General features: G+C 35.2%; 1 protein-coding gene across 1 annotated transcript in view; it reads right to left on the reverse strand.

Moving 5' to 3' along the window:
- The window catches only part of OLA1 (Obg like ATPase 1), a 172,209-nt gene that overhangs the window by 128,172 nt on the left and 28,862 nt on the right, over window positions 1-15,175 (reverse strand). Inside the window, 1 exon segment of the mRNA XM_021076152.1 lies at window positions 10,725-10,852. Within this exon segment, the coding sequence (XP_020931811.1) occupies window positions 10,725-10,852 (128 nt within the window).

The raw sequence follows: 15,175 nt of genomic DNA on the forward strand, positions 1-15,175 counted from the left end.
GAATTTTAAATGTATATAACTTTTGGCCTTGTAATTACACTTCTAGGCATCTATCAAAGAAATATCCAGAAAAAATACCAAAAAACAAACAAAAAAACCCAAAAAAACCATATAAGAATTCCATTAGCAACATTCTCTGTTAAAAAAAAGTCAGAAATAGGAGTTCCCCTGTGGCACAGTGGGTTAGGGATCCAGTGTTAAAAGCCATCTCTTAGCCTTTAGGAATTTACAAAATAAATAATTTTCCACTGCCCCTTTATTATAACTTGGGTATCATTTAAAAGTGCTTGACCTAATACGCACTACTACATATAAAATATATAATCAACAAGGATCTACTGTATAGCACAGGGAATTCTATTCAATATTCTGTAATAATGTACATGGGAAAAGGATCTGAAAAAGAATGGATACATGTATATGTATTACTGAATCACTTTGCTCCACACCCAAAACTAACACAACATCATAAATCAACTGTACTCCAATATAAAATTAAAAATTAGGAGTTCTTACCATGGCGCAGCAGAAATGAATCCCCAACTAAGAAACACTGAGGCTGTGGGTTCAATCCCTGGCCATGCTCAGTGGGTTAAGGATCCGGCATTGGCGTGAGCTGTGATGTAGGTTGCAGATACAGCTTGGATCCGGAGTTGCTATGGCTATGGCCAGCAGCTATAGCTCGGATTCAGCCCCTAGCCTGGGGACCTCCATATGCTGCAAGTGCAGACTTAAAAAGCAAAAAAAAAAAAAACTTAAAAATTAAAAAAAATTAAACTAAAAATTAAATTTAAAAGAATGATTAAAAAAAAAGTGCTTGACCTAGAATTGACAAATATCAACACAACTTCTCTGGAATTTAGACAAGTGTTTCTCAAACTGGATTTAGAGCTCACAGGATTGATAAAAAAAATTTGTTATTTAAAAAAAAAGATTTCTTCATTTGCACTGATAATTCTTATCATAGATTAGCGGACTAATACAACAAAGCAAGGACTTTGTAACGAGAGCCTGAGTTCAAAACGTGATTCTGTTTCTTGTCATGTAATTTTGGGCAAGTACTGTAACCTCCCTATACATTGGATTCCTTACTTACAAAATAAGAATAATAACAGTACCCACTCTTATAGAAGTGTTAAGAGGAATAAATGAGTTAATATTTGTAAAAGGCTTAGGACACTATATATTGGTTAAAATAAAAATAATTAAATTATTTTTATAAAATCAGAATTTAGTTTTAGAGTTCCCTGGTAGCTTAGCAGGTTAAGGATCCAGTGTTGTCACTGCTGTGGCTCAGGTCACTGCTAAGACACAGGTTCAATCCCTCACCCAGGAACTTCCTCATGCTGCAGACACAGCCAAAAAAGAAAAAGAAGAGAAAGAAAATTTAGATTTGGTCAGCATTTCTCAAATTGTGATCCATAACAAAATCTCAGAGATAATATTAACTTTTTCCCCTGATTTCATTTATAATCCTTTACCCTTTCATGGAAGGATATATAAAATATATAAGAACATGTGAGGTAAAATTTGTGTTGAAGGTACCTATTTCTCACCTAAAGTTTACCCCCGGTCTTTAAACGGCAACTTATGAAAAATCCTAAATTACACTAACAAAACTTCAAGTATTTTTGTAGAGAAAACAGACAAAAATCAATTGAAATCTAATTTTTGTGATATTCTTTGTGTCAGTATTTCACTTTAATTCAAGCAACACAGGCATAGAGAAAAAGAGGCAAAAAATCCCTCAAGATCAACTATTTGTTTTATTTAATAGCTTAAAGAGCATAAAGCAAATAAAGAGGCATGAAACCTAAAAACTGCTGAATGTTTTGAGTTGTGTTTAGCTCAACATGTATCTAACATTCTGAAAATTCATAACACACTAAACAGCACCTTATTTTTAGGCATAAAATGACTATTAGGTATTTGGAAGCACAACTTTGCTGACTGAAATAATGAACTTCGAGTTCTTACCAACACTACCTCCGTGGAAACTCTACACTCAGGAAAGGACTGCTAGTGGCCCAACAACAGCCTACCAAACCATGCTCCCCTGCAGCCCTGTTCAACCATCACACTCATCCATTGAACTGCTACAGCTACAACTGACCTTGATTTTTTTTCCCTACTTGCAACAAAACATTCAAAACAGATACTTTGCTTCAGATACATTCAACTACCTTGACAATGAAGTAACTGAAAAGACAGTAAAAGGACTTTCATAAAGTACCCTAGTTAAAATCTGCCTAAATTTGTCAACAAATTTTGCAATAGCTAGTCTCTCTTAAAGTTTACTCTAAAATCCTCTAAATGATAAGTCTCACTGGTTTTTTTTTTTTTTTTGCTTTTTTGTCTTTTTTCTTTTTAGGGCCGTACCCACTGCAGATGGAGGTTCACAGGCTAGGGGTCTAATTGGAGCTGAAACTGCCAGCCTACAACACAGCCCACAACAATGCCAGATCGGAGGCACCTCTGCGACCTACACCACAGCTCATGGCAACACGGGATCCTTAACCCACTGAGCGAGGCCAGGGATCAAACCCACAACTTCACGGTTCCTAGTCAGATTTGTTTCCATTGTGCCACGATGGGAACTCCAAGTCTCAATTGTTAAAGCGTCACTCTTTAAAAAAAATTTACTTACATTAATGTTTCATTTCTAATGTTTAGGATTTGATTCCCTCAGCTGGTAATTTATGCATTAAATTTGTAAAATCCTTATTTTTATTTCACATTTAACCCTCCCCCTCCATCTTACATTTTCTGAAAAAACTGAACTCTCCAAGTTAAACTAAATGTTATTAAAAACTCTAAAAGGGTTTTTGTTTTAGTTAGCATTTATTAATAACACTTTTCAAACATAAGAGCTTTTTAAATAAAATAAAAGCACATGATCACAAACTTAACTCAGAGTTTTTTGTTGTTGTTGTTGGTTTTATCTATTTATTTATTTTTGCTTATTACAGCTGCACCCACAGCAAATGGAGGTTCCCAGGCTATGGGTCCAATCAGAGCTACTGCTGCTGGACTACACCACAGCCAAGCAACAGCAACATCAGATCCAAGCCACATCTGAGATCTACACCACAGCTCACTGCAACGCCAGATCCTTAACCCACTGAGCGAAGCCAGGGATCAACCTCATGTTCCTAGTCAGATTCATTTCTGCTGTGCCACGATGGGAACTCCTAGAGTTTATTACATTTAACAAATATAAGTATTATTTTTCCCTATTAATAGAGCAGACAGATGATTTTGTATTCTACTATTTTTAAGTATTATTATGAGTTTTAATTTTTTTTTTTTTCTTTTTAGGGCCACATCTGCAGTCTAGGGAAGTTCCCCAGTTTGGGGTCGAATGGGAACTACAGCTACTGGCCTACGCCAGAGCCACAGCAACGCAGGATCCAAGCCGTGTCTGCGACCTACACTACAGCTCACAGCAACACCGAATCCTTAACCCACTGAGCGAGGCCAGGGATAGAACCCCCATCCTCGTGGATGCTAGTCAGGCTCATTACTGCTGAGCCACAACGGGGAACTTTTGAGTTTTTAAAGACTCATTACTTTATTTGGTGAACACAGGTAAAACAAACTGAGAAAGGTACATACTAAATGCAAGAGACAAGAACCTAATGACAGTGAACACATCAAAATCCTTTACTGACTTTCTACTTTAAAGAATCATGAAACCTTATGTATTTCACTCAGCAATACAAATGACTGGAAACAAAAGAGTCTACCCAGATAGATACTTACAAAAGCATATCAACACTATAATTTAGCCCAAATCCCCTGACTTTGACTCCATGGAGCTATGGCACAGCAACAAGAGCAAAAGCTACTTTATTCCTTAGTAAACCAAGAATTTTTTCCCTGTATCATCAAAGTTTTCCCTCAAACATCTCTATCTTCCAGAGTGTGACAATACATAGGTGAAATTAATGCTATAGTAAGACAGAAAGAGTATAGTAGAGAGGGAATAAAACCAAACTAACTGTTGAATCACAGAGACTGCTCCCTTTTAGTTACATAACTTGGGCAAATCGTTTTACCTCTCTAAGCTTTGGTTCTCTCATCTGAAAATGAAGATAATAATAAGGCCTCTCTTTATGTCACACTGGGCTCTTTGCTGAGCAAGAACTAACAATTTATGAAGCACCAGGTAAATCAGTACTATAAGATATTCATTATTATTATATAAACTAGACCTAGTTGTTTGGCCAGGTAGGCCTCTTGGTAGGGCTAGGGTATTTCTGTCTTAAGCTACAATCCTGCTTCCCAAACTGAGGACTGCATACTGCTGGAAGTACAGAAGGAAACTATGGGATCTAAAAACTTTACCTTAAAGTAAGTATCTGGAGCTATACTACTATGTACCAAAGAGCTCCAGATGTTCCTCACCCTTTGCAGTTAGAGCTGGTACGTGGACAAGTTTGACAAACATAGGATTCTTACCATTTTCATAATATTCTGTATTTCTCAGGCACTTTTATGTTTTACAGATAGGCAGCTTTGCCTATTAGTTCAAGATTTAGCCTGGTTTAAAACAAAATTTTGTTAAACTTTTTTAAAAAGCAAACTTTGAAAGAATAAAGAGCAGTATTTCTCAAATACCAAGAGTAGAAAGTATATTTTGCTACTTAAAGACACTTAAAAGATCCACAAAAGAATGAGAAGAATGGGATTATAGAAAACTAAAAAAACAAAGAACAAGAAACAGAAAACCAACCCCCTCTGGATTAACCCCATCCCCTCCTAGGTTTTCAGAAATGAGTCTGATGAACAGGCCCAGAGAATATGCCAATAATGCCACTTACTTTCACCTGTCAATATCTTTTCAATACAAAACAAAACAATGCACATTCTTATTATTTCATTGACATAATAATCTCAAAAAGACAAAACTTAAGTGACAGAGAACAGATCAGTAGTTGCCAGGGTTAACAATGACATGGGTATAACTATAAAGGAATAGCATAAAGAAGTTTTTTGGGGTGACAAAGTACTCTGCATCCTGATTCTGTGGTGAATGAGGAACATATACTTATGCTAAAATTCACAGAAATATATACTAAAAAAAAGTCAATTTTACCATATGATAATTTTAAAAATAAATACACACATTCATGAACTTTACAAATGAATTTTTAGAAAACATTTGCCTAAAAAACTTATCAATAAGTAATATTTTAGAATCTTTTTTTTTTTTTTAGGGCCACACCTGTGGCATATGAAGGTTCCCAGGCTAGAGGTCAAATCGGAGCTGTAGCTGCCACAGCCACAGCAACACTGGATCTGAGCCGCGTCTGCGACCTACATCACAGCTCATGACAATGCTGGATCCTTAGCCCACTGAAAGAGGCCAGGGATCAAACTCAGAACCTCATGGTTCCTAGTTAGATTCGTTAACCACTGTGCCACGACAGGAACTCCTAGAATCAATTTTAAACAATGCTCCAGCTGAAAAAACTCTGAACAAAGGGATATATGAAAGAGAAACATAATTTCACTGTAGGTGCACCAAAATCCAAGGTTCTTCTCCACAAAATCTTAAGACTCATAAAATATCAGGTTTAACTTTTACCTTTAAATCAATACAAATAGCTGTACCAAACTGCTAATTATTACCTAGAGATATGAGATCATCTCTAATACCTATACTACTGAAAGAATCAGGGTAAGCAAAGAGTCCAATTAAAACTCCCCTAGAAGGAAAGGTTACAGAAAAATTGTCTTGTTAAAAAATTCCCACATCCTTTTTTTTTTTTGCTTTATTAAAGTTAAAATAACATATTCATAATAAATATTCATTGTACTGTGCATAAAATGTACAATTTGATATATATTTATACCTGTGATACCACCTCCACAAAGAAGATTATGAACATATCCACACCCCCAAAAGTTTCTTCATGCCCCTATCCTTCCATCCCTCTTCATTCTCTGACCCCAAGCAACCCCAGGCAATCCCTGATTTGCTTTTTGATAGATTAGTTTGTATTTTCTATAACTTTCTATAAATAGAATCATTTATGCTCTTTTTCTGGACTCACTTCTTCCACATAGCCTTTTATTTTGAGATTAATTCATGTTAATCTATGTAGAAAAAAATTTAATGTTACATCTACCTGCTATACAAAATCAGTCTACATTTGCTACAAACTAGCTTATACACTAGATGAGTAACTTCAATTAGCTACATAAGAAGTTTCACATAGAGAAAAAATTATTAGATCATTCTTCAACTAATATTCTTTTGAAAAAGTTTTTCTAAGCATTTTAAATAGGGCAAGAAAAGTAAGTGACCTTGCAGTAAGTAAAGACTCTGATTCTGTTTTCAAATTAATTATAATATGCAGAGATTCGTTTGTACTATAAAAATACTTCCAACACAGCTTTGCTTATGGAAATCCACCAGCACAGAAAGATTAGCTCTCATAACTCCCATCATGCAAATTCTGACAAATTTCATATTTTTATGTGTCAAAATAAGACTCACTTTAACTTAAGCAACACTTGCTTTGTGAAAGATAAATTCTTGTTTATATAACTGAGTTAGTACACAGTAACTCTAAAAATACATTTTAAAAGACAAGTGTAACTCCAGATCTGCACACATGTGAACAAGACAATCTTTCACTATTTCTAGCATCTCTCATGTCCTAATTAGTGTACTCTGTAAACAAGAAACCCATTGAAAATAAAATTTTAAAAAGAATTCTAAATGAGTGATGTAGGAAGGGGTCTGAAATAACTATACATTAGGCAACAAACCCAACGAGGGAAAGGAAAAATCTGCTAAATTTGAAGAGTAAGCAAACTATGTGATATAAGCAGATCCTTTTACAAAAGAAGCATTGAATATTTTTCATGCTCAGACTTCACTTATGAAAATCATTAGCAATATCTTGAAAAAAAATAATTTCATAACAATAAAATTTCCAACTGTTGGTATCTAATTCCACTGATATCTTAAAACATTAAAACTGTAACTCGACTGAATTACTTCTAGAAACAGTTTAATCTGCCTCCCTGCTCCAAGTCTCCATTCAAAACTTTATACTTAAGCCATCTGAGAAGAAGATCCTTAATATGGTGGACATTGTGAATCCCCAACTATCTCCTGGGCTCTTTTCCATCACTCCTATGCTGACAATTCTTTCATTGCACCATGACCTTTGAAACAAGCCATTTACTCTGAATAATCAATCTCTCCTTTCCTCTTTCCACTAACCTATTAGCTCTCACCCCAACTTTACCTCTCAGCAGAACCATCATCTTCAAGGTGACTCACGCACATACTGTTTCTCTTCTCTGTACACAATTGGAGAATGACATCCAGTATTTATGTGACCATTTATTCAGTCTCTGTCTCCTCCACTATATTATAAACTCCATGAGGGAGAGATCCTTACCTGTTTTTACACTCATGATGACATCCTTCAGTATCTAGCATGCTAAAAAGAGGTGCTCTACAAATAATGTATCAAATGAATAAGATGGGAGTGATCTAAAGACTTAAAGCTATTAAAAGGTACAAACAATTAGGTATAAGTAAGTTATAAAGGTGTACAGTACAGGGAATACAGTCAATATTTTAATAATATCTTTGTATTAAGTGTAATACATAAAAATATTGGATCGTTATATTGTATACCTGAAGATAATATATTTTTTAAGCCAACCATACTTCAGATTTTTTTAAAGTGCTTATTAAAATTACTAGATTTAAAATTAAAAAAAATTAAAGCCAAAGCAAACCAGTCAAAATAACTTAACATTTAAAACAAATATAGGGAGTTCCCACTGTGATGCACAAGGTTAAGAATCCTAGTGCAGCAGCTAGGGTCACTGTTGAGGTGAGGGTTCAACCCCTAGCCCAGTGCAGTGGGTTAAGGATCAGGCACTGCTACAGCTATGGTGTAGGCTCAGATTCAATCCCTATCCCAGGAACTTCCATGTGCTGCAGGTGTGGCCATTAGAAAATACATAATAAATATAAAACAAGTATAAACTTTTGATACAATATACACACATACATCTCATAACCAAGGGAAGTAAATAAGATGAGGGAAAAGTTACTTTTTAAAACTAATGGAAGGAAATATAGCATTAATAAATTAAAATTCAGAAATAAACCAAAACTTCCCATTAATAATTTTTTCCTCTCCTTTTTCAGAAGTTCTAGTGGAAAGCTTTAAAGTGCCCTTGAACACACTAATAGTTATCGCCTATATTGTCCCCTTCCTCAGTAGTTTAAACTAATTGTATAAAACAAAGATAGAGACACTAAAAGATAAAACATAAAAAATGGATTTTTTTCTCCACAAAATAAAAACGATGTTAAGAATTAAAATGAGTTTCAAACATATAATAAGCAAGTAAGTAAACAATTCACAAGTATATCTTTTTAAAAAGTCCAAATTCAACAATGTAACTACACATTTATTAATATAATTATGCAATGTTAATTTCTACCAGTAGACTAGAAGCTTCATAAAACCAAAGAATGTATTCAATTCCACCACCACTATATATTTCCAGCACCCAGAACAGAAAGCGTTTACTACTTAATTAGAGAAAAATAACATCAAGTGAATGTTATTTCTGCTGACTTCATGACATTTGAAAAAAATAATCTTTATGAAGAATAATACCAAAGAAAAAATCTAATTCCACACTCATATTTAATAACCTGTTGAAGATGGAAAATGTATCATAATTTGGAACTAAAGAATTCTCATTTTTCATAGCTTCAAAGTAATCACTTTATCCTTTTACTCTCTACCAGTCCTTTTTATTGTCTACAATTCTATAAAGATTTTTTTAATTCTTGTTAAAAATGTATTACTCTGTGTTCTGTGCATTATACAACAATATGTATATATTTGATCAATTCTAAGATGCATATTTTCAGTTTAACATTTTTGAAATCAATTACTGTAAAAAAGCATGTTACCTAGTTTTATTGGATTTTTTTCTTTCTTAGTATCTCTACCCTGAATGAAATACAACAAAGGATGTATGCTCCTCACCAAATTCATTTTTCCTCTAAAAGTTAGAAAAACATATCAGATGAACTTTACACAAAAGACAACAAAACCAAAGATTTATTACATATGTTAATGGCTTCAAGTTTACCCTAAACTGCTCCAGCTCTAAACACTTTAAGTCAGATATCCCTCTTCAACCACACACTTGCTTACAGCCAACATATTTGTTCCTATACCTCAGGAGGAAATAGATCCATGAACCTACCATTTTTCAGTCCTTTCCTACGTTCACTGCTAACTTATGGTAAGCTCTGTACCAACTCATCAGTTCAATCACTCACATCCAAAGCTTCAATTCTCTTGCCCCCATCCTCCTGTCATACCTGTCCTCTCAATACTACTTTCTTAAAGACACCCCTGTCTGGATGTCCCAGGTACATTCAAAACACTACCCTAAATTGAAATCATCAACTCTCTCCCAATGCTTGCTGCTCCTTCTAATATCTCAGTGAGTAGCATCAAGAGTCATTCTGGCTCAGTCCAAAACCCAAAGTCACACTTGATACCACCCTCTCCTTGAAATTCTCGCATCAGTCACCAGAACCAGTGGAAGGAGAAAAAAAAAAAAAAAAAAGGAAGAAAATAGAGGTTCCTGCCAATGTACAGACATTAGGTAACACTCTCAACATAACTGAACCCCTCAGCCCCAACACAAACATATAACCTTATCTCTGCCTGCACCACAAACCCTTCCAGAAGGTGTCTCCAAATCCAAGGTAATGCTACCTAGATCAGTACTTCTCAAACTATCCATGGTAGGTTTTTGTAAAATATAATAAAAATGAATTACTAGGGTAAATGAATTTTTTAAAAGACATACAAAAACACTACCACAATTTTTTATTTAAATTCAAATGACAAAAAAGTTACTTTTTTCGCTATAAAATTTTCTAAATGTTCATTCTCAATTGCTTATAGTTAACTAGTTGAGGACCAGTAGCAAATAAAAGCACTAAACCAGACCACAGCTGGACCCCACCTCTAATTGATGCTTCCTTTATTTGTATTAATTTGCTCATTATAATACTATTACCATAAAGTACAGTCTTGACCTGAGCCTTAACCTAAAGTTTTTACTCTATCAGAGGATTACTATGTTCTTGGCTCACTTCTGTAGTCAAAAGAACACAAACCAACATCTGGTTCTGCTTATTTTCTCTCTTTGCTTTATATCCCTCTTTCCATTAAGGACCAGCTGATCTACAGTTTCTCCTTAATCCATTCTTCTCCAATAAATAACCTGGATGCTTTTCTCTCCTCTGAAATAATGCAATCCCCCTCCTCTATCAATTCTGCCTTCTCAATACACAAGAAAAGAAAGAATGCAAAAAAGTTCCAGAAGTTAAGAAAATTTCAAAATGCCTTTACAATCAACAAAATTACTTCCACATAGAAACACTTATCAATGACTCTAATCCAGACCAGGGAGTAAAATTCAATTAGACTACGACAGCAACATAGCATATACCTTCTATGAAATAAGCCTTCTCATATGGAGAGGATACTTAATAACATTATAAATCACAATTAACAGAAGAACCCATGATTGATTTTGTGAAGCTAAGCAAACCTTATTTTATTAGGTATTAATTTCATCTGTGCAATAATGCAGAGAAAATATAGATCATAATGAAATCAATCGATTAAATACATAGCTGTACTTACGTGTTAAATGAAAGATTCCATCACAGGCACTAATATGAGATAAAAAGGCATTTCCCAGGCCTTGCCCATTGTGAGCTCCTTTCACAAGGCCAGCAATATCCACTACATTCAGAAAGGCAGGAATTTTGCTGAAAAACAAAAGATGATTTTATTACAAAATAGTACTAAAAACCTGCTTATTAACCAAATGGCTTTCCCAAACAAATTTGTCCTTTCCTCTTTATTTTATTTTTCTTTTTATGGACACACTTGGCATACGGAAGTTCCTGGGCTGGGGGTTGATCAAAGCTGCAGCTGCAAGCCTACATCACAGCCTTCGGCAAACACCAGATCCTTAACCCACTGAGTGAGGCCAGGAATTGAACTCACATCCTCAAAGAGACAGTATTGGGTTCTTAACGCACTAAGCCACAACAGGAACTCCAATTCTTTTCTTTTTAGGAGAGTGTTTAGTAGACTGTCAGTACTAATCATTTGATAAATGAATAGCAAAAAAAAATTTAAACAACAAATAGTCTTTTCAGGAGTTCCTGTCATGGTTCAGCAGATAACGAACCCGACTAGTATTCATGAGGACTCAGGTTTGATCCCTGGCCTTGCTCAGTGGGTTAAGGATCTGGCATTGCAGTGAGCTGTGGTGTAGGCCAGCAGCTGAAGCTCTGATTCTACCCCTAACCTTGGAACCTCCATATGCCACAGGTGTGGCCCTAAAAAGAAAAAAAAAAAGAAATAGTCTTTTCAAACTTTACTACCTAGAATAATGAAGGGAACAAATTTTAAAGTAGGAGAGATGTTTTTATTGTGTCTCTAAAAATTAAAACTCATATCATTAATTTTTTTACTGTTCCTCTGGCACACACATACATACACAAAAGCAGTGGAGAATGTTCAGAGAGTATACCTGATAGAGGCAAGGTAATCATCATCACAGAATGAGCCAATATATTCAACTGATACTTTGTGCCAGCAACTGGACTATGTGCTTTACATGTATTATCATCTCAAAGTTCAACTCTATAAGGTAGGTGCTATTTATTAAACCCACCTCACAGATGAGGAAATTGAGTCTTAGAGAAGTTAAAAATTCATTGTACACAGGATCACTCAGCTAATAGTGACAAAATTGGAATTCAAATAAACACAGGCTATCTAGGTTTTGCATTCAGTTACCACATAGGTTATACAGCTTCAAAATTCATGGAGAGATGTGGACCAGTTATCAACATAGTAATAATCTAGTTGTTAACAACAGCAACAGAAGAGACACAGTAAAGTACCAGTTAACAAAAATTAGAAACCAAGTTAGGAAAACCAGTCATCATGTAAAAATGGAGATAAAAACGTATGAGTAAATAAAGCTACTTTCAAAATGTCATATGACAAAGACGTATAAATATGTATTTATGTATCCTTCGTCAATTTTCAGAAGAGTATCATTTTTCAGAATGTCAATTTTATTATATGATAAAATACAACATAAAAGTTCCACAAAATACTTTCATATTATCTGCATGGAAAATGAGTCCCTTTAAAATAACTGTCCTATAAAAATTTCTTATACAAATAGAAATTACTTGATAAAGGTTACCAGCAAGTCCATAGAAAATATACATAAGATGTGGTTATGTTTTTCACTGGATACTGTAGTTGCCTTCCCAGCATCCTTTGCCCCTTCTCTTGGTGACTATATTAATTGTCATTTGACTAGCCATACCTCCCCAGGGAAGCCCAGAGCTTTGGAAAAGCCAGCTTTATACCTAACTCTAGAAAGGGGTATGTAGCTTGGGCCTATACTAAGCAGTTTAATCTCATCCTTTAGGCATGATTTATGATTTGAGGGCCTTTGTCTCACCCCATTTGCCTAGAAAAATTTAAGGAGAGGTTTACCAGAGAGGGTGAAGAGGGTTCTTGAATAGAAGCTCATCAGTCCTCTGAGAGAGCTTCTAGAGGCAAATCCCTTTTCCTTCACTCTGAACATCAATAAGAAAATATACACTTCCAAGAATTGAGAGGCATACTATGACTAAAAGGGAAGGCAATCTTATGATCAAGCTGATAAAAAAAGTAAAATGAAGAGGGGAATAAGGCCAGGTCCTTGATGACACAATTGAGGTGCTAAAACCAACACTTAATACCATGCTGCATGACACTAATTCAATAAATCAATTTGAGTCAGTATGTCAACTGCAACCAAACTCATCCTAAATAATACAGTTTCAACCAACTAAAACATATCACCCATATGATCAATATGAATTGAGAAGCATAGATATGAGTAGAAAGGCCCTGAATCTGAAGAAGCCTTGGGTTCTAGTCCTGGTTGACATTAGTTACTTGTGTGACCTTGGGCAAATCATTTCACTTTTCTGGGCTTCAGGTTCCTTGTATGAAGAAACCACATAGGACAATCTATGGCTCTGAGATTTTGTTTGCTAATGAAAATGAGTTTCTTAATTCTGATTCTCGATTTGAGGCCAGGATATAGGTTTAAACCATTAATATCTCAAAAAATAAAAACTGGAGCCCTAATTCAAAGATTTTTTTTTATATTGTATCAATGATTTTAAGACTGTTATCAAACCATATGTAACTTTCTTGACACTAAAATGATAAGGTTTAAAATATTTTTAGGATTCCGTCGTGCGCAGTGTTAACGATCCGACTAGAACCATGAGGTTGCGGTTCGGTCCTGCCTTGCTCAGTGGTTAAGGATCGGCGTTGCGTGAGCTGTGGTGTAGGTTGAAGACGCGGCTCGGATCCGCGTTGCTGTGGCTCTGCGTAGGCGGTGGCTACAGCTCCGATTCGACCCTAGCTGGAACTCTATATGCCGCGGGAGCGGCCCAAGAAATAGCAACAATAACAACAACAAAAAAGACAAAAAGACAAAAAAAAAATAAATAAATAAAATAAAATAAAATATTTTAATCATTATAATATAATGAACATAGAATACCAAAAACATTTTAAGTTCTTCTTCAGAAACAGGCTAAAATGATGAAGATTTTTCTTTCATCCAAAAAAACAAAAAAAATTTTTTTTTTAAACTTGCAATATAACATATAAGTTTTGGGTAGCAAGAAGAAGTATGAATTACTGTCAATTCTTTTTTTTAATAATTTTTTTTATTTTCCCACTGTACAGCAAGGGTTTTTTTTTTTAATAATTTTTTTTATCAATTCTTCTTTATTTGCTTGACCACAAAGAGGCCACAATTAAGTCATGGAAAAAATGAAGATGGGTTCCTATTCAATCTTTTCATTTTTATAAAGGCAGTTAATCAATGTTTACCAGCAAAGGAAAAGCAGAGAAATTTTGAGAAACTAATTCCCTTATTGCCTAAAATTTCAACAAATTTGAAGTCCAAGAGCTTTATCACTATTGCTGTTGTTCTCATGTCTCTTAAAAAAAAAAAAATCTCAGCAATGTCACATGACCACAAAGCCCAGCAGTGGCAAAGGCTCACATAAGGAGAAAGCCAGAGTGGGGAGAGAAGGCAACACAACAGCACCTAGAGCCTGTATAAGGAAGGCACCTGGGTAGGAGAGCAGCCGAAGCCAGGAGAGAGTCCAAACTGGGCAACTACCCAGTGGGTTCAAGAAATTTGCTACATATAAAGGGACTGAGCAAATAAGCACATTATTGGGACAACTGGAGAAATCTAAACAGAATCTGTGAATTAGTAAGATTAGATCAATGTCAATGCCCTAATTATGATGGTTTACTATAGGTATGTATAAAAGTGTCTATATTTAGCAAATACAAACTGAAGAATTAAAGTGCAATGTGGCATAACGTTTGCAACTTATTTTCAAAGGTTCAGAGAAATTTGAGCAGAGGGCATACAAGCACTCTACATGTAATTTTGTAGCTTTTATATAAAACTGAAATCATTTAAAAATAAAAAAGTCCTTGGCGTGGCACAGCGGGTCAAGAATCCAACTGCAGCCTCTCGGATGCTGCAGAACCATAGGTTGGATCCCCACCCAGTGCAGTGGATTAAAGGATCCACCATTGCTGCAGCTGCAGTACAGGTTGCAGCTTTGACTTGGATTCAGTTCCTGGCATGGGAACTTCCATATGCTGTGGGTACAGCCATAAAAAATAAAAATAAATAATAATAATAATAGTAAGAGTTCCCATTGTGGTTCAGTGGGTTAAGGACCAGACATTTCCTCCATGAGGATGCGGGTTCGAACCCTGGCCTTGCTCAGTGGGTTAAGGATCAAGTGTTGCTGGAAGCTGCAGTGTAGGATGCAGCTTGGATCTGGTGTTGCTGTTGCTGTTGCCGTGGCTATTGTGTAGGCCTCAGCTGCAGCTCTGATTCAAACCCTAGCCTGGGAACTTACATATGTTGCAGTTGTGGCTGTAAAAAGAAAAAAATAAATAAAATACAATAAAGTAAGTAAAAATAAAAAGTTCTTAAAAAGGATAAAGCAGTCAGCTTGAGAAGC

The sequence above is a fragment of the Sus scrofa genome, chromosome 15 (genome assembly GCF_000003025.6).
Source record: "Sus scrofa isolate TJ Tabasco breed Duroc chromosome 15, Sscrofa11.1, whole genome shotgun sequence".
Taxonomy (NCBI): Eukaryota; Metazoa; Chordata; class Mammalia; order Artiodactyla; family Suidae; genus Sus; species Sus scrofa.